The sequence below is a fragment of the Pelobates fuscus genome, chromosome 6 (genome assembly GCF_036172605.1).
Source record: "Pelobates fuscus isolate aPelFus1 chromosome 6, aPelFus1.pri, whole genome shotgun sequence".
NCBI lineage: Eukaryota > Metazoa > Chordata > Amphibia > Anura > Pelobatidae > Pelobates > Pelobates fuscus.
Window position 1 is genome coordinate 136,140,366 of NC_086322.1, and position 25,857 is coordinate 136,166,222.

The window sequence follows — 25,857 nt, forward strand, 5'->3', positions numbered from 1 at the left end:
TAGGTGGCCCAAATAAAACAAGACCTGCTGCCATGCATTAGAAAGTGCATGCGCTGAACTTGAAGCATGTACTGCATTTTTCATTACACATGTTCACATATTAGAAGTTTTCTTTAGTTTAATTTAGTGTCTAAGAGAAGTGAAACAAATGGAGGAATAATTTGGAAGGATGGGACTCCGCTCCAAAATTGTGACAGTCCTGTCAGACTCAAAAGAGCCATTTACATTTCATGTGCTTACATATATTTCTTTGAAACCTTGCTAAAAAGAATGAGACCAAATATTTGTTTGTTACCAATAAATATATAGTTTTTCATAAAGTCTAGTATTTATTATAGCATCTGCTGTTATATACAACGTCTCATATGACTTCATTGTGAGGGAGGTGCTTGAATGAACTAATATTGAAAAATGTAAACAAATGTAAACAAAGAACCAAACTGCTTATTATATTTTTTTTTTACAGATTATTTTGCAAGTTTTTTACAAGTAGACAAACAATCCAAAACCAATTTAACGCCACTAAGAGACACTATAACGAGAACGATCCAGAAACAGAATTGTAGACAATTCTGCACACAAATTGGAGCTATGTATGATTTACCAGCAGCTGCAGATGGATTAGAACCACTTAGTGGGGTTATATTTTGGGAGGAAAACAACATAAAACTCACTGAATATACCAAATCAAAAATTACAATTTGTTTATGATTAGCATTCCAGGGAATCAAACAGGTGGAAGCATGAGTATTGGTATATTCAAACCGATCAGGGTGCTTTAATGTTTAACACAGTAATAAAACCTCAGTCAGTGATAGCAAATCAATATCTATGTAGGTAATTGTAGCTATTGTTGTAGGTAAGAGATTTTGTTAAATCTATTTAGCAACAGATAAACTTTACGTTTTGTAGGGTTTTTTTTGTTTTGTTTTTTTTAAATGGATCATTTATGTTTCTAAAGACGTTTTTTGGAATGGCATCACATTAAAAGACTTGGCCTTTGGATTCCTTATTCTAATTGAGTTAATTTTTAAGCAATTATGTAAGAATTTTAATGTGGGGTATTTAATTCAGTTTTGTTGCCACAATGCAAAGTCAAGAATGATACAATTACATAATTAACCCCTTAAGCACATATGACAGAAATATTCCGTCATGGCTCCCTTTTATTCCAGAAGTTGTGTCCTTAAGGGGTTAAACTTTTCATGTCAAACAATCAAAAGAGTTCTGGCATGTGGGTCATTATGGAAAAGCCTATAAAAATATATCTTTTAAAAAAACATCACAAGGATGTGTCAATACATTCTTTTTAAATAGGTTCACCAGTTTTTAATAATTCATTCCAGTATATACCTAACTTCCTCTATTTGATTGCCGGTCCATTTATTTATTTATTATTTTAATATCCATAACCAGCTTTGTTGGCACAAACCAACCTAATAAGAGGAGGCTTAGATGTGAGCTCAATATGACCACTGCGACCAACAGACAGGTTGGTTGAGATCTTTTAACTTGAAATAAAAGTGCTAACATCTATTCTACATAGATTCGTGTAAACATCAAGTGTCAAAGCCACATCAAAATGTATCATAAGTACTGAAAGTAATAATTTCAGGGACACCATGATGTTTATCTTTGAGGAATAACTCTGGGGCAAAGTTCTAAAAGTGGAGTAGTTGCCATAGGAGTCATAACTTTTAATTCAGACCAGTACAGATGTATCACCAACTAGTTCTCCTGCTTATCCCCTATACTAATATAGCAGAATAACACGGGAGAAACAGTTTGCCAACGTGTTGGACTATCTACTGGGTATTATCTGTTAGTAGCAGCTTGTAGGGCTAACTATTTTACTGGTATTACTGGTTCTGATGGATACAAGTACTGAATGTTTGCGCTGCACTTGTTTTGTATATTTCTTTCACTGATTTGTTTGGTGCATGTTATAGGCTGAGGATATCGCACAAAGTGTGAAGCTGCAGACAATAATTTCAATTTTCTGTTTTGGTTTTTAGAGTAAAAAATGATTTACATTTAAAAATAGCATGGATTTTTTTTTGTATTTTCTCTTTGAATTTGTATTTTTAGTGCTTTTACCATTTCTTATTTTACTGGTATGTTGTGTGTTAATTAGTTTAAAGGGTAACCATAATAGTGCTACATGTATTGGGTTAAATGTAGTTTATCAGTGGAAATAAAGTACTTTGGCATTTAATTGATTCATTAGTTGCAATACAGAAGTCCAATAATTATTAATTAACATGAATGTTATGTTTAGTGGGAGAAGAGTTGTACAGTTGTCTTTAATTCTAGCTGGTGCTTATTTGAATAGAAGATGAATTTTATCTGTAATAATGTAAAATAAAGATTTGCAATTCAGATCACCCAAATGAGCAAATCAAGGAATATCTTAGCAAGTAGATTGTGATAAAATACTCAGTTAAGTATTCCCTTTACACGGAAGACCGTACAACGCCCTACACATACTAAACAAACAAAAAAAGCTAATTACGCTTTTCAATTTTAAGTATCGTATGAAAGGCTTAAATAAGTATTTATAAAGTATTAAAAATAATAATAAAAAAATGAAATGATCCATACATATAGCTATACATTTTACATGTATAGTGTGTCAGGGTCGTGTGCTTGAAATATGTATACTAATCATTAGCGAGTGTGTAAATCCAATTTTATCTTTATAGCTTATCATACTGTGACTGGTTTTTATTGAGTTGTATTGTATTATATCTATATTTTTGTAAATAGTCAGCATTTGAATAGAAGTGAACACATTAAAGCATCCTGAAGTGAGTTGCCTTTATGGAAGTGGGAACAAGTTAATCACTTATTCAACACAAAACTCAAGTTCACCTGCTGTTGTCTCGGTCAAGACATGGAGATAGGTGGCTGCAACAGAACAGATCATTTAGAAATGAGAAGAGAGGAAAGGAAAACAAGGAAGAAGATACGTCACAAATACAGTAAAATAGTAAGAGCCAGGAATAAAAAAAAGAAAAGAAAGAAGAAAATAGTTCAGCGTGAAAACCTATAACATCCACTGCATTTAAAAAGTATTTCTGCTAACTCTGCTGTCCTTTATTTTGAAAAGTAGTAGACTTTGTGTTTTATTCTCCCAACACATTATACTATATGTAATATTATTACACGTTGTTATGTAATAATAATTTAGCCCTGCAGAATCTTGCATTATTACTTATTGTTGCAATTACAGCAATTCCCGCAGGGACAATCAATTACTTGTATTTCCAGTCTACTTTCATTCTTCTCCCGCCTCATTCTGACTTTGCCAAACACATAAGCTTACATTAACTGATAGACGTAAATCACTGGGCAGGAATAAGGATGTAAATCAAGTTGAGACAAATTACCTAGCCTAGCAAGATACTGAAAAGACAGATGCAGTAGAAACGTTTGTACCTTTATATAGTGTTACTAGGAAGATTGCTTAATATTAGCTACAAACAAACATGGATCTGTATACTTTAAAAATGTATACTGGCTAATGCTGAACAGATTAATCTTCAATACAATGTTATGTATCATGTGTCTCTTTTGATAGCCCGCAGGTTTTTCATTATTCCTAATTGGAAACCGCCTTATATTGGCAGCAGAGTAAGCAGGTTCCCAGTAAGTAAACTAATAATTGTATGCACATCTTGAGAAGAGAGAAATGAGACATCACAGAAACATTAAAAGTCATTTGAAGGTTAAATAATGTTGAGAAATGAAGCATTTTCAGCAAAAAAAAGAAAATTATTGATTAATATAAGATGGATGGTCAAAGATTGGGGTAACATTAAAAAAAAAAGCTAATCTATGTAAAAACCGTTAGAGATACTTGGAATATGTTTTTAGATGAAGTACACTAACACATGAAATTAGGAATACAGAGGGATTGAATAAAGTTGGTTTAAAGAAATAACAAAATAGAAGGTTACATAAAAGGCAGACTTTTGTTTTCATCTTTAGATCCAATATTTTTGTAAAACCCTGTAAAACTACCTGAAGTGTAATTGTCCCCATGTAGTTAAAGAGAAGCATGTTGCCTAATATAGTACCAACCAGTAGAGGCCACAAAGTTAAAATGGTACTAGTTTAGAGGCTCTGCTGATGTAACTAGTCGCTTTCATTGACCGTGTGTTTATAGCTATGACTTGTTTATTTTGGTATTCATACTTAGGAGTTTAATCACAAAACAGTTAGTGTAGTTAGTTGGCAATCACAATGCAAAATATAGGCAAGCTGTAAACATTCTCCAGCATGTCTTGTTTTAAACTACATTTTTCAAGTTGTTGGTCATCATTTACAGATGAAAAATGCTGCTAGAGAACAAGACTATAATTCAGTATCACTGGAACACATTTTGGATACAATGCACAAATTCACAAAAATCTGAGTCATTCGGTTTCCTAGTAGAATTGCACATATACAGGTAAGTATAAATGCTGTCAGAATGAAAATGTGTATACTCTCTCTCTTATTGGCATGTGACCAGTGTAGTCCGTTAACATACAGCATCCGAGCTGTTTTAATGCTATCTTTACCATCATGTTTTTCCAGGGTGGAACATTCAGACATCTTCCCCTAAGGTACAGCTGTATATGGATTGCTACCAAAACGGTACATATGTTTGTGCTTGTTAGTTCATTATAGTGAATCATTTCAGTCCTAATTTGCTGTAATTTAATGCTTGGGGCTTGAAGAAAGTTTCAGCAAATAAATATTTGAATTTATAATAGCTGGTGTTTAACAGTATCCATTACAAGTTGAAAGAATCATGCTATCAGCAATGTGCATACTTTTCTTTTAATTCCAGTAGGCATTCTGCACTATTAACGATGAAATGCTTCCAAATGTATCTAACATACATGGAAACATTCCTCAACTACTGTGGCATCTGCACATAGGTTACAGTACTAGCATTGCTGGCAGGCACACACACACACACACACACACACAAACAAACTAATCTGGAGAAATTCTCCAACTCAGTTTTCCAATTTGGATTTCTATTTGCACAATTCTAAATTTAGTGAATAAATCAGACACTTGAATATTCAGGACAAAGCAATGGATCATGGAACCGCTTCCACCTACAAATTACAACATGCTCCATTTTGAAGTGCACTGCAAAATGTCTACACAGATGGTCACAATATCTTTTGTCCACACTCCTAATAAGCTAAAAGGAACAAAGGCAGTAGTGTATTAACATAGGTGTCCAAAAATAGCTCACAAGGATGTACATGAACTTTTTTGCTCTGGCCAATTTTTGACTCAAAGGCAGTTTTAGAGCTTCAATGTACTTTAAGGCCCATTGCTAACAAAAGATGCATTTACATTTAAACTAGCTGGTGAATGTAATAAACAAGTTCATTTGAGGATTTTTTTTTTTAAATTATACCACATTATTATTACACTATGCCTCACACAAATAGCAGTCTTACTCTCATTTAGGAGTAACAACACACACAAAATATATGTTCATACAAAGATTGTAATATGCATCATGATTCCTGTTCCCATTGGTATTTAACAGTTGCAGATGATACACAAAAACAACCCAAACAACCCAATGAAATACATCTTGCATGATGAGACACTGTCAGTTCTAAAATCTATTTGATAAGGTAGCATATATAATAATGGTCAATATATTACTTAGTTTGTGCCCCTGTACTTACCCAGAATGAATAGGACTAGATGAAAGCGCAACATTATCTAGATTGTCTGTCCCCCAGCTGAGACGGTAAGTGTTCTGATCTGCTTGCTTAGCTAAGTACGTCACCTGAAAGGTCACAAAGACTGAATTATGTCACATACTATAAATGCCTGAACAATATAACAGCACATGGTCTATATTAATGACACGACAAAAGAGAGGAGAATTAACAAAAGTAATCAACCATGTACATGTATATTAAAGTGCCTGTCTGTACACGGATATTGACTGGACTGTTCAATTATTAATAATTACAACAAAACGCAAGCCCAAGCTAGCTCACAGACTGACTATCACTATACGGGGATTTACAGTGCAAGTGGAACTACTTTCGAGATCCACTGTCAAGCTAACAACAAAACTATTTATAGAAGAATACCAGAGCTTTCACTTTGACATTTCACTTCTTATGGGATGGCAGTCACTTGATTTACATTTTCTTACTTTTCTGAAAATTGGACTCCAATTATGGGACCACTAGCCAAATCTATGTATCTGCTCATCCATCTATCAGTCTACATCTCTGTCTATAAATCCCATCTATCCATCCACAACCCACTCTATATTGATGGCATAGTGGTCACATGCTATATAATGCTACACTGGAGCTTTTAGAGTGCTTGTTATGTTGGTTATGTATCAGTAAAGGGCACTGGAAGCTTGTGATAATGCAGCATTAGGCTTTATCCCCTTGTTCTAATGTCCTTAAGACAGAGTGTAATAACAGACGGCAACAACATTCCTGACATGGGGCAATCCGTTTAAAGATTGACTGGAAGGTATACTCACCTGTTCATGGGGGATGATCATGGTGTCGTCTATCATGGCACTGCCTCTCAGGTACGATGCATGGCTCAGGGAGTGTGCCCTGTCTGAACTGAAGGATTGCAGGCTGGTTGGTGGGCACATGTAAAAACCAGAAGCAGTGTTGGGTGTGTGGAGGTGAGATGAAAGGAAAAAGCAAGGGAATGAAAAAAGTGAGCTATTAGCATTGGATGCAGCTTCCAGGGGAGAAAACATACGCAGCTTCTCCGAGACCAATCACCGCAGTACATCTACTACTTAACTCCTTCATGACCAGAATTGGGAAGTTACATTATATCTTGCCAGGCACGGCATATGATATGTCAAGGAAATTGGATGTATAAAGCATAGCTTGCAATATATATACATACTTGAAATAGAAAATGTTTTCTAGCAAAAGTACAACAAAGAACAAGGACACAAAATATCTCATCCCCTGGAAGATACAGTATAAGACATTCACATGGTCAGCTATAGGCTTGCTACCAATCACCGCAGTAGTCATAGCATTTAGCATTTAGTCTGATGCTGTACTGGGGAAAGCTTTAAAAAAAATGCTTGACAACAAACAGAGGAAAACACTGCAAAATAGCAAGCTGGTTGCTTTAGCAATCAGAAACACAAAATCACGATGCATTAGATCAAACAATGCATTTACGAAAGCAATCTCCTACACAGTTTTCCTTGTCAAATTGTTTCCAACACCCACATTAACATACATATTCTAAAGAATGGAGAGAAATCTCCAATGTGTCTTTAAATGTTATTCATTTTATAAGTGACATAGGTTAAGATGACAGAAACACTGCATTTGTGAGCGGCATCTGGTATGGATGCAATTGCTTCCCTCTGAGAGAAATAAAGATTTTCATGTTTTTTTTTTTTTGTTTTTTTTTAAACAAAAAAGATTTACAGTTACTCCACCAATCAGCTTCTGCCATGTGAATTAGCTGACGGCAGATTAGCTTGCGATATAATCCCCCAACATTCCACAAAACATGCTAATTAATCATCTCTACATAAACGTCAAAAATCTAAACGTCAAAAATCTAAATATTCCTAGATGTAAAATATTGATATTTCTGTTGATCGCCCCTGACAGTTTTTCTAATCTCTTGTATTAATTTTTTTATTTGTTTACATGAGCAAATGATCTGCAAGTGCTATATATATGTTGGAAAAAAACAACAACATATGTTTTATAATTTTTAACATATAATGGGTTATTACTGCTTCCAAAGCAAGCTTTATTAGGGCAGCATGGTGTTAAATATAATGACTGGTGCTTGACATTAAGGCATGTATGACATGAAGAACATATAATTAAAAGAGAAGTGGGAGGCATGTTTAAATGTTTAAATGGGTGTGTAAATATAACACATTATGACATGCAATGTGATACCTACCTAGGCATAGCACTGTGGAAATCATCCACAAAAGGAGCAAAAGAAAAAAAAAACAAAACAGAAACCATAAATAATGACAGATAACAGTTAGGAAATGAATTGTAACTGCAGTATTAGTATAAAAAATTGATTTACATGAATCGATGTCAAGTCCCATAATGTAATTAGTATTGCCTCATTTTTAAGTGGGATGGCATGCTGTTATTTGATATGTTGGGACATCTCAGTTTGCTCTGTACTAATACACATATCACAGAAGCAAAAATTGGACACTGTATATTTTAAGGTGACCTTATTTTATTTTGTTTGTTTGTTATTTTGCAGAAAAACAGAAAACCAAATATGTTTCTTTCATAATTATAAGTTCTTATTTTGCACATATGAAATAAATGAATTTATCAATATTAAAGTTCCCTTGCCGTTGGGGTCACTTTAATTAAAGTTGCTACTACATGTTACAGGGTAATTCACTAAACTATGACGTTAAATATAAAGAAATACATTTTTAATGGAGTAAAGAGGCCTGCTACTGATCTGGAAAGACATGGAAATTTGTGTGGGTCCTTACTGCATTCTCAATCTAGAAAGCCTCAATTAATTTTATTTTTGCTACCCCAAGAGTGTCACCAGGACATCAAATACCAATTAAAATCAGTGGCACAGCATTCACCTAACATTTATAGCAAAATATCCATCCTGCCAGTTTTTCCAACAGTTTCTCCTGCCTCAGTTTAAAACAGGGCTGTTTCACTAGGCAAAAGAAAAAAGATTATGCTAACATGTCTAACAACCTTTGATACAAACTTCTGAAGAATGGATATCACCTGTCTCTCCAATGCTTTGAAAGGGATACTAGAAGCATCAAAACAACTTAAGCGGAATGAAGCAGTTTTGGTTAATAGATCATGCCCCTTCAGTCACACTGCTCAATTCTCTGCCATTTGGGAGTTTCTGTTCATGCAACCCTAGCCATGCCTCCTATGCTGTGACTCACACAGCCTACAAGGGAAAAACATGTTTTGTTTTCAATCGGATCTTAACTTGCTTTAGAAGTTTTGAATTTTTTTATCTCCTGCTCTGCAAATTGAACTTTAATCACAGACAGAAAGGTCTACAAAGCTATCAAAGTGATTACATAGTGTTGAGAATAAAAATCTGTATTCCTAACACTATAGAACCCTCTGACCCCTTCCTCCTATCCCCCTACTTGATCACCCAGCTCAAAAAGGGTTAAAAATAAACTTTACTATGATAAACTTGAAATGATAAACAAGAACTGTGAATGGAAGTTTACCCCTCCCTTTTTCCTTTCTGTACCCCGTTTACTATGAAAAAATCAATAAAAAAAAACTACAAATTGAAAAAAAACAAAAAACTTTACTTGCTCACCCAGGGCTGCGCTCTGTCTCCTTCAACATCATCCAACAAGTGGGGGAGGCTAATGCGCATGCACGGCGAGCGCCTAAGGACCTCCCCATAGAAGAGCATTGCTTCAATGATTTCCTATTGGGATTTTATTGATGCTGGATGTCCTCATGCAAGTATAAACATTAGATGTCTCTTTACAGGAAGTGTTTAGGAAGGCTGTGTAAGTCAAATGCTGGGAGGTGTGAATAGGATGGCATAAACAAAGTGATTAGACCAAAACTTCTTCCTTAAGCTAAAGTTGTATTGATGCCTGAAACATCCCTTTAAAGGACCACTATAGTGCCAGGAAAAAATACTATTTTTTCCTGGCTCTATAGGGTCATTGGGCCCCCTTCACCCTCTGGGTCCCCCTCCTGCCGGGCTCTAGGGGGATGAAGGGGTTAATCCCTTACCTTTTTTCCAGCGCCGGGCTCCCTCGGCACTGGGGACTCTCCTCCTCCTTTACCATCATCGGCTGAATGCGCATGCGCAGCATGAGCCGCTCGTGCATTCAGCCAGTCTCATAGGAAAGCATTCTCAATGCTTTCCTATGGAAGCTGGCGTCTTCTTACTGTGAAAATCACAGTGAGAAGCGCGGAAGCGCCTCTAGCGGCTGTCAATGAGACAGCCACTAGAGGCTGGGTTAACCCATTTGTAAACATAGTAGTTTCTCTGAAACTGCTATGTTTACAGCAGAAAGGGCTAATCCTAGAGGGACCTGGCACCCAGACCACTTCATTAAGCTGAAGTGGTCTGGGTGCCTATAGTGGTCCTTTAAACAATCATGCACTCTCTTCAGCATCCACTGGAGCTGCATCCTCTCGTCTTCTTTTCTCCACTATAATTCATCCCCATTTCCTTGGTTACTTTATTTTTTATTTTATATACATAATGATTTTTAAATTATGGTTTAAAATGGGTCCCACAATTATTTGTTTTGCCGTGTTTTAGCTCTCTACTCACAGTACATAAAGTGACACTGTAGGTACTCAGACCACTTCATCTCATTAAAGTTGACTGGGTGCACTGTAGTCACCAGAACAACTACAAGTTACTGTAATTGTTCTGGTGAGTATAGTCAGTCCCTGCAGGCTTTTTAATGTAAACACTATCTTTTCAGAGAAAACACAGTGTGTACATTGCAGCCTAGGGACACCTCCAGTAGCGAATCCTCAGACGGCTACTAGAGGTACTTCATGGGGCAGTGCAGCACTGCCATTCAGTGTCTCCACCCTCTGCATGGAAACACTGAACTTTCCTCATAGAGATGCATTGATTCAACGCATCTCTATGAGGATATGCTGATTGACCAACGGGGGTTTGGCCACACCCCCCGTCCACCTCCTTGGCAATCTCAGCCAATCCAATGGTTTCCTATTAGAAAGCATTGTGGTTGGCTGAGATCCTGTATTCTGATGATATCTGCCAAGATGGCGGATCAGGAGCAGAGCCAAATGCCAGTGCTGGAAATAAGGTGAGTTTTTACCCCATTTAAGGGGGCAAGGGGGAGGGGGAGCAGGGGACTAGATAGTGTTTTTAACACCATATAGTCAGTAATACAGGTTTGTGTTTCTATCTGACTCTGTAGTGTTCCTTTATAACTGCCTCTAGTGGCTGTCTACCAGAGAGCCACTAAAGGTGCTTCCTGCAGTTTCATAGAGTTTAACTCAGTAAAAACATCTCTGGACATCCTCACACTGTGCATTAGGACATCCAGCATCTTCAATCCCTCATAGGAAACCATTTATTCAATGCTTTGCTATGGGCAGGCTTAATGTGTGCGGGTTACTTGTTGCGCATGTGCATTAGGTTCCCCGTTGGTGCTGACATCGGAGGAGGAACTGACGGAGCCAGAGCTGAGGGATCTCGGGACTGGAGAAAGGTGAGCATTTCTAAGTGGTTTTAACCCTTTAATTTGCATGAGGGCAGGGGTCCCGCCGAGAGGAAAGGGGTGCACAGGGACACTATAGTGTTAAGAAGACAGTTTGTATTGCTTTCAAAGGGAAGATTTATCAAAGTGTTGTGTACTAAAAAGTAGGCCATCACTCCTCCCCTTATACATTTTTTCACCACTCTTTATAATAGAGCACTTTGGATACATTTCCCCATGAGACAGTTATTTAGAAAAATCAGTCATTTGTGGCATCTAAGTAATCTCTGCATCACAAAATATGCGGCCATTAGTGGTGCTTGCATGTAATAATTGATGGGTAAATAACAACCAAATAAAATTGATATCTAATTAAATTATTCTGATAAAGTAATGCAAGAGAGATTAGGCTCCCTCATACAAATGAGACAATGCTACACAATATTACACATATGCATGTGAACCAAGATTATATGGGGGGATTTTGTGAATTGGTACACACTTGTTTAATTTCTACATATCACATGAGCATAAGAATTAATATGCCATTTATTGACATTATAATATCTAAATATTTACTTTAAAGAAGAGAGACTTCGTATTCACATACCTGTCAGAGCGTCCCCCATCCAGGCCGTATCCTAGATAGTTCATGCCATCCAGAAAATGGCTGCTTGGCAGAGAATCATCTCCAAGTTCTTTTAAATCCTCAGGTCGAAGATACTCTCCCCCGTCTCCAGTCATTGTATCATCTCCTTGTGCAAAGGTTTGAAAAAGCTTTAATAGTCGTCACAAATGCTGAACAGCATTATAATGCTCACCATAATCACTACAAGTTAGCACAGGGACATGGCATTCAAACATCTTACATGGCAAATTATCAACACATATAAAATATCAACCCATTCAAAACATAATGTTAGTAGCTTTTCCTGTCAAAGTATCATCCCATGAAAAAAAGTATTCTTTGGTAAAACAATCTTGTTTTATCATTACCAGAACAAACATCAAAATGCACACAAGGATAAGAGATAGGATGCAGAATATGTAATTGTGTGTTAGCAATGAGTAATTGTCAGGCATACAGCATAATTGTCAAGATGTAATGAATAACATTTCTTTTCGCATGTAATAAAAACATATACCGGTAGATGCAATCCATCAGAGTCTTAGCCCATATATTACAAACCATTATTTTCTGGGTAATACAAACATAATTTACTGTTTTCCTTAACTTGTTCTACTATACAATATAGAGTGTGTTTAAAGGAACACTCCAAGCACCATAACCACTACATCTAACTGTAGTGGTTACATTGCCACTTGCCAGTATTGCCCTGGCGCTGGCGCAGTGCAATTTGTAAAATCATTTTAGAATGTATCTGTGTCCAACCAAGTGCCTGCAGACGCATCATTTGTTTATAGATTCTCCTTCAGGTGAATCTGGTTAGCTCTGCTGAGTTAAGCAGGCCATGGAGAACTCTCAGTCTGTGTGTGCAGTCCTGTATCAGACCTACTTAGCTGCCGAGATACATTTGGCTTTTCTTACAGGATTAGACTGGTTGCCAAGGTAAGTTGTTACACTGGTACAGCACCAGGGCACTCTTGACATCATAACAACCACAGCAGCTGTAGTGTTTATGGTTGCTTACAGTATTCCTTTACAGCGATTTTCACTATTGATTTCAGAATACATGCACCTAGAAACAGTTTGACGGTATAACATTACAGGATATACCATTGTATGTATAACATTTTACTTATAATTGTATGGTGCCTCTCAGCCACCACAGAAACAGTGTAGTTACTTGTTGTACACATTCCTCTCAAACACTGGCAACAAAGGGCGCTAACTTTAGGGGTCCTGTTGTGCTAGTTTTCAGTTTTTGAAAATGAAAGTGTTTGCGTACCAAACAAATTGGATATGTGTGCATCCATGCATTCAATAAAAAAACATGTGTTCAAAGTACAATGTTCCTCTTTATGAAAATTCTTAGGTAGTTGATTTATATGGAATGTATGGTATACAGTGGAAGATTGATATGCTCTGCAATAATACTATATTAATGTAGTGCTTTTTGCATCTATCCTCCCATTGTCTGACAATTTAATGTTAGAAAATCGACAAAGCTGACAAGCAGATCTGCATCAAACACACTCAAAATCAAAAACTCAAGTCACACGAGAACATTGATTCGATACCTTCCACATCGAGAAGTTTCTCTTCAGACAAGTATTCACTCATGAGCTTAAAGGCTGCGTGAAGCACAATTCATTTTGACAATGTAAAACAACATACTCAAAAGGATAATCCAATACTCCGCAGGAGAGTATATATCACATAGATGTACTGACCATGATGTTGCTAAGCAAGTGTGCCTGAGAGTCGAGCAATGCAGTACTGGCAGTAAACTCTAAACCCAAACTGGATAATTAGAACAATGATTCAAAATATCCCGTGGTGAGCTTGTCAAGAGTACTGCCAACATTGAACACACCAGTGTACTTGCTTAGCGAAAATGCTAAGCAGGTTTTCACCTATACCACCGATGTTCCATTCACTGCACAAAGAACCCAGCCCTTTTTAGACAGACAATAATGCAGTATTTCTAGGAAAAAGAGGAACATTTTTGAAGGTGGTGGAAAAGTGGAGTAGCATTCTAAAAGTGGAGCAACCACCATATAAAGCATTGGAATCAGCAGGCATGTTCCTTTGGATATTATAAACAATTCTACAAGGTTACACCAGCTTTGCCATCATGACACTTTGATAAATCTCAACAAAGAGTTTTCTCTGGAACAATTGCCATAGAGATGAATGGAATGTTCGCACGGATTGCGTGAAATGTGGCACTTTGCATCATAGTTGCCATACAACATGCCTATCCTTCAGTATTGAAAAAAAACATCAGTGGCTAAGCATCTCAAATCATATGTGTGCATGCATGAAAACTGGGCATCTTTTAAAATTCAAGAATAACTGCAATATAGTTTTGAACCTAAAAGTAAAAAATAACACTTTAACGATTCAACAGAGTGTAAATCTCTGTATGCAGTGTTAGTCTACTGTGATTATTCTGGTTGAAAACAAAAGGCCCAAGAAAACATGTCATATACATTTACTATTGTAAAAGCTGTTCTATATGTTTCGGTTATTAGATTTTTAGCCGAGCAATGCTTAATAAATTATTGCTTATTATTGCATGGATTTTGTAAATAGAGTAATTCCCATAAAGTAGGAAATCAGACATAATAGAAATTAAATGAGCCTCTTAAAGGGGACCTCTAGGCACCATAACCTGTAGCAGTTATGTTACTTGGAGTGTTCCTTTAACCCCTTAAGGACACATGACATGTGTGACATGTCATGATTCTCTTTTATTCCAGAAGTTTGGTCCTTAAGGGGTTAAAGGTTGGTACAGTCTGTTTTTTTTTTTTAACCATATCCCATGAAGCTACAGCCCATCCACTGTTTGGGATGATATATTGATGAAGCTTCACTTCCTCCTTTTTTTGACCAAATTATTTGTATAGGGTACAGCAGGATTTGTCTGTGCATAGTTGTTGCAAATAATCCACTATAGCCCATACAAGTTTGGGAGAGTGTTGGGATATCCAAAGCAAATTATGCCATTAGCCAGACCGTAGCAGGCAGGCTGGGCCTATGCACAAGAATATCCCTGTTTTTTGCCAAACCACTGCCATAAAACCAAACGACTACAGTAAACTGTTATGGTTCTTAACCCCCTTAATGACGTTGAGACATTCCATGCACAGAGTGGGCTTTAAGGCCTGTAGGACCACATGAAACGTCCTGTAGATTTGGATACCTGGGACTCTGTCTGTTAGGGCCATTTTTAGAGGCCAATTCTGCCCAGCATCAATCTCATTGTCTCAGTGTGGGAAAAACACGCAGTTTAATTATGAAAATGGCCAGTAAGTGGCGGCCACATACCATTTTCTATCAGAATTGATGTTAGTTATGGGGTTAGGGTTATGGTAGGGTAAAGGTTAGATTTAGGGGTAAGAGTAGGGTTGGGTTAGAGCTAGTGTTAGGGTAGGGCTATGGTTATGATTAGCTTTAGTGTAGTGGTAAGTGAGGGGTTAGGGAAAGGTCTGAGTTAATGCTTGGTATGGGTTTATAATGTTTTAGGGTTGGAGATAGTGTAGGGCAGGGGTAGGCAACCTTCGGCACTCCAGATGTTGTGGACTACATCCTCCATAATGCTCTTACATTCAGAATGCTGGCAAAGCATCATGGGAGGTGTAGTCCAAAACATCTGGAGTGCCGAAGGTTGCCTATGCCTGGTGTAGGGTTAAGAGTGAGATTGGGGTCGGCATATTGTTAGTGTAAGTGTAAGCACTGGTAAGGGATATGGTTGGTATAGGGTTAGTGTTAACTATCAAAAATTCATTTTAATCCTAGACATATTAGACACTTAACAATCATGACTAATATATTAATTTATTTGAGTTATTTTTAATTAGTTGCACTGGTTATTAGCAACAATAATGTGAAAAAAAAGTTTTTACATTTTATTCACATGTAATGTTGTGTTACAAAAAAGGTTATTAACCCCTTAAGGACTGAGCCAAATGTACACGTTGTGAACAAAACAAAACGTAAACAAAACCTGGCATTTGCGCTACATGTCTGTCCAACCGTAATTCACCTCTTTCATATTAAATGCACCCACCCTCATTATATATCATTTTATTCAGGGGAAACAGGGCTTTCATTTAATATCAAATATTTAGCTATGAAACATAATTTAATATGAAAAAAATGGGAGAAAATAAGAAATGTTATTTTTTTAGTTCTACATGACATTTTAACTGTCAATGTCATAATACTGTTTGCTTTTACTGCAATAAAATACACATATTTGTATTTAGCAAAGTCTCACGTGTAAAGCAGTACCCCCTATGTACAGGTTTTATGATGTTTTGGGAAGTTACAGGGTCAAATATAGCACGTTACATTTGAAATTGAAATTCGCCAGATTGGTTACGTTGCCTTTGAGACTGTATAGTAGCCCAGGAATTAAATTTAAACCCATAATGGCATAACATTTGCAATAGTAGACAACCCAGGGTATTGCAAATGGGGTATGTCCAGTCTTTTTTAGTAGCCATTTGGTCACAAACACTGGCCAAAGTTAGCGTTAGTATTTGTTTGTGTGTGAAAAACGCAAAAAACGCCAATTTCAGCCTGAATTCATGGAACTCTTTTGAGCAGGAGCCTTTTGTGTGGTCGGTCAAACTATGACTTCCATGAAAATCCTGAACCCCTGAACCGATCTGGGTGATTTTTCGATATGTTGGTCACCAAGGTCGGGCTATCATGGGATATAACATTTGTGGTGTTTCCATGGGTCTTAGGGTTACTTTCGGGGTATTGCTGAAATGTGTGTTTTTCTGCCTGGAGATAATTGAGTTAGTACAGTCCATGACTCAATTATCTCCCAGGCTCAGGGGAGGGATTGTCTCATTATGTATGAGAGTGTCCTGGATCTGAGAGCCAATGTAATTGTGTGGGTTTTTTTCTGCTGTGGTCCAGGGGGGAGTGACCCTTGCATGGGGACTTGCATATAAGGCCAGTTGTGGCTACCAATAAACGAGTTCCTGCTTACCCTCAACATAGAATCTCATCTCATGTGTGGGGGAAACGGCTGTATCTACCCTAGGGATTGCTATATCACTATACTCCTCTGGGATTATAATCACTTGCTCTTTTTTTTAGAGCATACTGCTACACTCTCATGGAGGAGAGGTCTACCCACTGGAAGCTGGATCCTGGTCTTGGGGCCAGGGTAGGTGGAGGACAGAAATACCCCAACCAAGCTATAACACTGGAAGTGGGGACTATAGTGCTTATGGTGCCTGGAGTACTCGTACTAGGAGCATCGATTGGCGAAGACACCTGGTCTGGGTGCCAGGCAGTCCGTCACAACTGTCTTAAAAAAAAGAATTAAAAAAAAAAAAGCAGTGTTTACAGTACAGCCTAGAGACAACTCCAGTGGCTACTCCTCAGACAGCGACATTAATTCAATGCATCTTTATGCAGAGATACTGACTGGCCAGGGCGACATTTGGCTCCGCCACCAAGCCTGCCTACTTGGCTGAGATCATCAGAAATGACAATCTCAGCCCATTCAATGCTGTCCTATGGGAAAGCATTGTGATTGGCTGAGATAATCAATTGTGATGATCTCAGCCAAGGAGGCGGAGCCAGTGTCAGCAGACCCTTCCCGCACTGGAATTAAGGTAAGTTATTACTAAATTTAAGGGAGACATGTAGGGGCAAGGGGGTCAGGAAGACACGTTTGTGTTGCTGACCCTATAATGTTACTTTAATTTTATCAATAATTTACATTTTCATTCCTGTGAGTGTTTGTGTAGGCTGGGCCTCCGTGCACAGCTTTGCCTGGGGGCCTGTAATGCTGTTAAGACATTATGGTACATTATTGGGTTATGGTACTATTGTGGTAATATGTTTATAATCAATTCATAGTAGATATCCTACATGTATTGTTTATTTGCTATTTTCTTAGCTTTATTAAATCTCACAAAATATTTTGCCACTAAATATTTAAACAAAATGCATACTACAAACAATTGTATTAACACATACCTTCCTCATCAGAAACATCAAGCACTTCCGTCATTGTTTCAGGCACATTCAGTTTGTGTTTCTCGGTAACGGTCTGCTAAAATACAACACAACAACAACAGTTTATACATTGTACAGCCATTAGATAAAATAAATCATTAGTAATATTGATTTAAAATGGCACTCTTGTCTGATGAAACGGTTTCAAATTAGCTTTAATTCGAATTATGAAAGCACATTTACAGTATCTCAAAGTGTCTGCAGGGGTTTGTAGCATTGATAACGTAAAGTATTTAAAATATATATTTAACAGCAAGAGCAATACATAAGAAAAATATTATGTTATAAATATTAGAAAAAAATAAATATATATATCAATGGGTCTAGATCAATACCAGCACTTTAGGAAAAAAGAAAAGACAATCAAACATGAAAGTTTGTAACACATTGTGCAATTGTGTACATTGAATATACCGATTCCTAAATAACTAAAGGGTTAAATAGAATGTGTTTGTTTCACTTTGACTACGGAAATCTGTCCCAATTCTGGTAAAGATAGAAGTAACAGACGGCAGGTGGGTAGATTTGCCGTGGGAGGAGGGAAGAGAGAGAGACAAAGCATGAATACCAATCAGTGATAATAAAGCTATAGCATCACGTGACAGCCCGTAGTAAGGCCAAGAACAAACAAAGATTAAGACTCACCATTAAGGACATACAAAGAGATACTTTTAAAGAAGTACGGTAATACTGTTCAAAAATGGATCACACCCGACTTGAAGATAAGAAGCCTTAAAAGATTAAGAGGTTTGATTTTCTAAATAACTAACATATCTAATGGCCGACACTCCAGTATACCTGCAAACATAGATTTTCAGGTACTTTATTTCTGATAATGATTTGTATATCATATGTATATGATCTGAAAATATCTGTGTAGATAAGGGAGCTAAGATGGAGGTACCCAGTTGCATGAAAAAGAGGTGTGGATTGGTACATTTAATTGTATTTTTCACACCTTGCAAATGCATATTTGTTAAATATAGGGACAAATAAACTTATAACTAAAAATCATGTGAAGAGATTGTTCTTTAAATTGAAGGGTAAAGACCATTGTAAAAATGTCAATATTAATGATTTAATTTTTTATTTTTTTTTAAATTGACTCTGCCCTAAATAGCAAAATATATATTTTTTTAAAGCATGGCTGTTAGAAGTATGTAAGGTGTATAAACAAATAGTTAAATTGTTAAGTAAATAATAAAAATGCACTTGGCCACTAGGTTGAACATTTGAATTGTTCCAAGAGAAAACCAAGCATTCTGCATTCCATAAGGTGTCCTTGAGGATGGGCTATGAATGAGGAGAGGGCCTTAGGTATTGCAGAAGTGTAGTATACAAGTAGGTTATCTTTGCTTCTATTGTGCACCAGTTTATTGTGCATTTTGGCAAAGGGAATGCTATTCTGGTCTTCCAAAACAAGGTCAACTTTCCTGTTAGAGCTGGAAATTCTTAATTCCCAGATACTTAGTTAGGACACATTAGCACATCTTGTTAATTTGCAACGTTTAACTTGGTGCATGAATAAAAGTAACATCCAGGGTTTATTTCACTAAACTCGTGAATTTTGGAGAATTAAATGGGCGTTTCATACTTAAAGCGAAGCCAAAAATGGGAAAACTAGCTGATATTTTTTTCTAATTATTTTATTTTGCAATTCTCTTGCCCATTCTCAACAATATCCAGTTTAGTGAATAAATCCCACCACGGTGATGTATGTAGCTAGTAGGGCATATTGGTAAATTACTACATACAGTGAGATGCAATGGATAAATTGTAGTAATGGGTGTTATGTTTTCTAGGAGTCTGCCGCCTACGCAAGTAACAGATTGCTCATTATTTGCAAATGCTCTCTGTTAGACTGAGAGCCCGTTTTATGCTGGTCTCCTAAAGCTGCAAACGGTGACATCATTTTATTTTAACCCTTTATTGCTCGAGAGAAAATGTATCCTCAGTAGCACAGATACTTTTTCTTTGTTAGAACATGATAAATCAATATGTAGTACTTTTTTTCCCCTCTCAGCGATTCAACACTATATGTCACTTTATTGAATAACCATAAGGTTTTTCATTTTGTTAATCACCGTAGTCAAAAATACAGAATAATAATGGAAAAAAAAGTTTTGTCAACTAACTGGTTTTATGTATGTAGTACAGAAAACCACACTAAAATGACTTTTGTTTTTACATTTTCTACAATTAACACCAATATTGCATATATTTATATAAAAGGTATCACACCATTTTATTTTTTATTTTTTTTGGAACAACATTTATTATACAACAAAACCGAAAACTTCAAGGCAAATCTCTACATTCTCTAGATACTCTATATCTTTAATCAATGAACCCACAGTTAACACTAATATTTTCAGAACCCAAGTAATACTTACAGTTGTTGTGGTGACGATTTCTTCAGTAACAACCTTCAATGTATCCACCACCGAGATATATCCTAGGCGTCTAGCAATTGCGAGGGCGGTGTTGCCATTCTGTAAAGAGGGAATGAGGATGAGAGAATTGGATTTAGTGAGATCACACAGACTACAGTGTATGAGCCAGCCTTTCCATCTCCAGCAAGTCACCAAGCACAGAATAAAAGGCACTAGTTTCTACCAATAATCGGTAGCTAAGTTGAGAAGTAGTTTGCCTTTGCTTTTATCGCCATGGCAACACAACATACCGACATCTGCCAGCGTTTCTGCATAAAGCCTAGTATCTGCTTTAAGGCTGTCACACACTAATTCACATTTGCCTTCCATGCAAATGACTGAAGGCTGTACCCAAGCGCAGAGTAGGCTTCTGTAATGTATTTTATCACAAAGCAGAAAAGGAAAACAAAAACAGAATTTAAATGCTTCAAATCCATTTAGAGAGAAATAGATCCTCTCCAGAATTCAGTTTGTCTAAGGAAGTACAGTGCTAATGAAAGCTGGATTCATCTGGACGTTGTACTCCCTTAAGAAAAATAAAGCTACACGCTCACATCTGACAGTCATTTAGTCCAAGTGCATGTTATTTCCACAGAGGAAAGTTTTACTGTAGCATCTACAAAATACCTTCTGCTATATGTCAGTAACATATATTATTCACAAACCACCTGACATTGTTTTTTTCCTCATCTGTAAGTAATAACAAAAATAACAGATGCAGATCTAGTAATTGGATCATGTACATCAGGAAGTGATGTGAGAAATTACACAATGGATCACACACACCTTCTATTGCTAAAAGTCTGGAGAATATATGTGGCTGTATTAACTGTAATACAATTAGTATCACACACACAGATGGACACATGCATCACATTATATAATGTACCAGTCTCTGTAATGTACACTGTATGATAACCAGTGAATTTGTAATATGTTATTTCATATAAATGATTCACAAACAATGCCAAGCTGTCTACTAAACCAACGTTATGAAAGGTCCGCTTGCTGTATGAGCAGCCAGCAGGCATTATATAATAAAATGTATAATATATAATAAAATGTGATTACATTTCAAAACAAAATTATCCCTTATCCCTAAATCCCTTAGGACTTCCTAATAACAAATCAGAATCAAGATTTGGATCTCCAGGTCCACTTTTTAATTCTCAGGTCACATCATACAGCCTAAGACAATTCTGGCAAACCTATGGCATTCATAAACGTCTCTGCTGGCATGCTTCTGTGGTTCGCAGCATTGTAGGTAATCTGGGGTACGACTCTACTGTAAGGCAGCACAGGCGATTGAAAAAAAATGATTTCCTGGTAGTCAGGTAGTGGGGCTTATGGACACCATATTAATCAGTCCTTTGCGGTTTCAGCAGACAGCGCATAAGTGATTCATATGGTCTGGGGTGCGGCGAACAGGGCACATACATCCACCTATGGTGGCATTGCCCGCACATAGCCCGGTTATGGCAAGACATTGTGTGCACAGTCAATGGAATACTACATAGCGACCTCCCACTAGACCCCTGGATTTGGCTCTTGTCAAAACCTCATGACTCCCTTACTAGGGCCCAGAACAAACTGTCGGCACGAGTCGCTCTGGCCACCCGGAGAACCATAGCTCAACATTGGGGAAGCAACTCACTCCCATCCACCCCGGAAGTATTAAAAAAAATTAACGAAATGATGGAAATGGACAAACTATCAGCCCTCGCGCACGACACCACACAATCCTACCATAAGATATAGGACCCTAGGCTCATCGGGACCGCACTGGCACCCTAGGGACCCTGATATCCCCACCTGCTAGAACACTCGGGACCTCCCCCTCCCCTTTTTTTTTCCCCACGACCCCCTCACCCCTACGTCCCCCCTCCCTCCGAACAAAACCAAGACGCACCTACAGAGACTGGGAGGAGGACCCTCCGCCCCACCAAACAAATAGACTCGAGTACCCAGACCTCCGGGGGGAGGCCTCTCTGCCAGATACACAGTACAGAGCGGAGTCGCACGCACTCTGAGGAAAAGGACGCACCACCCTACCGCAAAGAGACCCCACTGCTCAAGAACCGAAAACCGCACTGCAGACATCCCCGAAAAATCCCACAACCTATCTCCCAATCCATCCGATCCCAGCAAGACCTCCTGACAAAGACTTATGAGAAAAGAACCTCGTACCTGCGACACTACCCCACACAATGGAAGACACACAATACCACACAACCCACAACACATACACCCAACAGCTTTGCTTTTTATACAGAACTCAAATTCCAAGTTACATAACTACCCCAAGTTACATTTCACCCAAAACCCCCCTCTGACACACACGACGATTGGAAGTCCAAGTACAGGAACCTAAAAGCACTGAACATCACAGCCCATAACAACACTCCCTGCACAGCACCCAGCAGGTCCAACCCACCACAAATAAACTACAAGAACACCTACACCAGGACACTCAGAAGGGCAAAGGTTCATGCCCTCTACACGACATGTGCACCCTAACAAAGGTTAACCTGTACGGAATTTCACTGTAATGTGTATAACATGTTCAACATAGCTACAATGAAAACGAACAATTGTACTTTTTGATACCTCCCTTCCTATATGTAACCCCTACCCTTGTTTCATCAAAAATGAAATAAATAAAGAATAAAAAAAAAAAGAAAGAAACACTTTACTTCCCAAATATAAAAAAAAAAAAAAAAATAGGAAAAGAACTTAGGAGCGTGAAATGAAAACATACACCCCAATGAAAATATTCATGATTAAATGCATGTAACACCTGCAAAAGCTGCAGAACTCTTGTCTGAGACCTTTGCCTCTTGTCCTCCCTTCTTCCGAAGCCTAGACTTCGTCGTTGTTCAGTCACAAATTTCCCAATGCAGCTCAATGAGAAGTCTTTGCAAGGCAGATGCTCTAGGCAATTCCGGCCGCTTGAGTTTCTCTCCACTAAGCTTACCAGTGGAGCCCTTTTGGGCAGACTAGATAGGCCGAATGGTTCTTATCAGCCGTCACATTCTATGTTTCTAACCAAACCAGAAAGTAACAGGATCTGTTATCTGATTGACAGCCAGGGGGTGTAGCCAGGTTGGTTTATAAATGCGCCAATTGCTTTTGAAATTTGCACTTTCTAGGAGTCCGAAGTGTCCATTTAGTTATTTTGTTTACTGCACTTTTTATAAAACTAAACAGCTGAATATTTATGCATGTTACTATAGGGTTTATGATTGACACCAAAAGGAAATCTTAACCAGCCTACCCTGACAAACCCTCTAGTCTAATGCAGTAATGGGGTCATAAACACAACAATTGACTTCTAGAGACAATACTGGCATCAGCAAGAAAATGAAAAAGGTAACGTACCGCAGTTGTAGCATTCGGTTTGGCGCCATGCTGCAGCAGGACGTTTATGATGTGGGTATGTCCTTGCTGGGCGGCTTGATGTAAAGGGGTGTAGCCGTTCTGTTTGGGAGAAATAACAGTGATTAAGCAATTAACACAAAGATCATGGCAACATGGTTTATAGCAGGTTCCAAGACTTAAAGGGAAATCAAAGCATAATAAAATAATCTATCAAAATGTTTATTCCTTTATATTCCTATAATATTCCTGTAATCGCCAGGTATATCATATCAGTGAATTTCATTTACTTGGAAAGCCACCTAATGCCGGCATAGACAGATAGACTGGCAGCTAACATGGCAAGTTGATAATACAGTAACTAGTTAGCAAGCAGTCTATAACGCGGCTTAAAGTTTCAGTCAACTTTGCAAATTATTTATCTACAAGGTATCCCATAGACATTAATGGTGACTGTGGTAGATAAATCATTCGAAAAGCTTTTCTAACAAATTCAAACAAATTAAATCAAGGCCCTGACATGTGTGCCAAGAGATTGGTAAATTGTGCAGGTTTAATTTCCTCCTTGTTCATTGCAAAATGAGTCCTTGCATGACAGAGAAATGAGCAGTGAGACTGTAGGGGTATGATCACCAAAACTGCTTCAGTAGGTTGCATTTGTTTTGATGCCCATAGTGTTCCTTTAAAGATTTTATTTACAGATAATTAAAATCAACTCTTTAGTTTAGCACATTTCTTCTTTAAGCCAAAAAAGAATAGGGCACTCTGTGTGTGTTTGGTTGTTTAAGAGAAATAAAAGATGTGAAGCAAATAAAACCATTTAATATCACTGTTTCCTGATGTGACACTATGCTGAGCTGAGAAATGCTGAGAAAGGACACATTGTTTTAGGGCCGCTGACGTGCTTGCCAGATTAGGTTGAAAGCCACATTTAAGACCTACTTCAGGGTGACATCATGTGTAAGGAATACTGATTTCTTCTAGTTAAACTAAACATTGTTTTTATTTTAACCACATGGCTTGTCCATTCATCCATAAAATAAGGCTTTATCACTATTCTAGCAGTTTGCTTAAGATTAAGAATAGTGTCTGTGTATTTACCAGGTAATCTTAGTTTGAGGATGTCAATTAGAGTGTTACTGTGTATATAAGTAGAATGATTTAAGTTTTTGGATCTTTTTATCTTTTTTTAAACCTTAATCACAGGTCAATGATTAAAGAGATACTCCAGGCACCCAGACCACTTCTGCCCATTTAAGTTGTCTGGGTGCCAACTCCCATCACCCTTAACCCTGCAAGTGTAATTATTGCAGTGTTTATAAACTGCAATAATTACCTTGCAGGGTTAAGTCCTCCTCTAGTGGCGGTCAATCAGACAGCCACTAGAGGGACTTCCGGATTCTTAAAACCTGAAAAATGTTTTAAACGACGCTGGACATCCTCACGCTAAGCATGAGAACCTCCAGCGTCGCCGGAATCCCCATAGGGAAGCATTGAATAATGTTTTCTTATGGTGAGGTCTAATGCGCGCGTATGGCCATTTCTGCGCATGCACATTAAGTCTCCCCTGTCGACATCAGACGAGCGTGGGCGAAGCCTGACCCAGTGCCGAGGGACATCGGCGTTGGATTCAGGCAAGTCCCTGAAGGGGTTTTAACCCCTTCAGCAACGTGGGATGGGAGGTGGGAGGGAGTGGGGGCACTGCAGGATCCTGCAGTGCCAGAAAAACAGATTTATTTTCCTGGCACTGGAGAGTCCCTTTAATGACAGAACACAGTACAAAATGTTTAAGCCATTGTGTCATTGTATGCTCTGATCACTCTGTTGTAACAATATTTTAATTGTTGAATTAATTTTAATGAAATAAAGTATATTTTTATTAGAATTGTTGTGGATTCATGGAGACAAGCTTAGTGATTCTTTTTAGTGACTGAATATGGTATTCTGTATGTTAATACCACAGGTCACAAGTACTTTATCCTTTTTACTATGAGTGCATAATGAATTACTGAATGGCAGATAGACAGATGTGCACATAGAAGAAGTTAGATCTAGCTCAGACACTGTGTATCATGGAAGTTCTAGTACAAGAACAAGGGATGCTTCATGTTTGCCTCCCCCTCCTGTGTACATCTAAAAATTACAGA

The 25,857-nt window shown here is 37.7% G+C and overlaps 1 protein-coding gene across 49 annotated transcripts in view; it reads right to left on the bottom strand.

Moving 5' to 3' along the window:
• ANK2 (ankyrin 2) overlaps positions 1-25,857 on the bottom strand; it is a 540,585-nt gene that overhangs the window by 94,614 nt on the left and 420,114 nt on the right. For 10 of the 49 annotated variants that reach the window (XM_063458296.1, XM_063458304.1, XM_063458289.1 and 7 more), the window contains 9 exons: positions 23,714-23,812; positions 20,297-20,395; positions 17,865-17,940; positions 13,433-13,486; positions 11,841-11,985; positions 7,954-7,965; positions 6,533-6,635; positions 5,706-5,809; positions 2,872-2,907 (listed from right to left, as the gene is read on the bottom strand). In XM_063458296.1, the coding sequence (XP_063314366.1) occupies positions 2,872-2,907; positions 5,706-5,809; positions 6,533-6,635; positions 7,954-7,965; positions 11,841-11,985; positions 13,433-13,486; positions 17,865-17,940; positions 20,297-20,395; positions 23,714-23,812 (728 nt within the window). The remainder of the gene's footprint in view (positions 1-2,871; positions 2,908-5,705; positions 5,810-6,532; positions 6,636-7,953; positions 7,966-11,840; positions 11,986-13,432; positions 13,487-17,864; positions 17,941-20,296; positions 20,396-23,713; positions 23,813-25,857) is intronic. The other 39 variants (XM_063458330.1, XM_063458303.1, XM_063458299.1 and 36 more) reach the window with 12 other exon arrangements.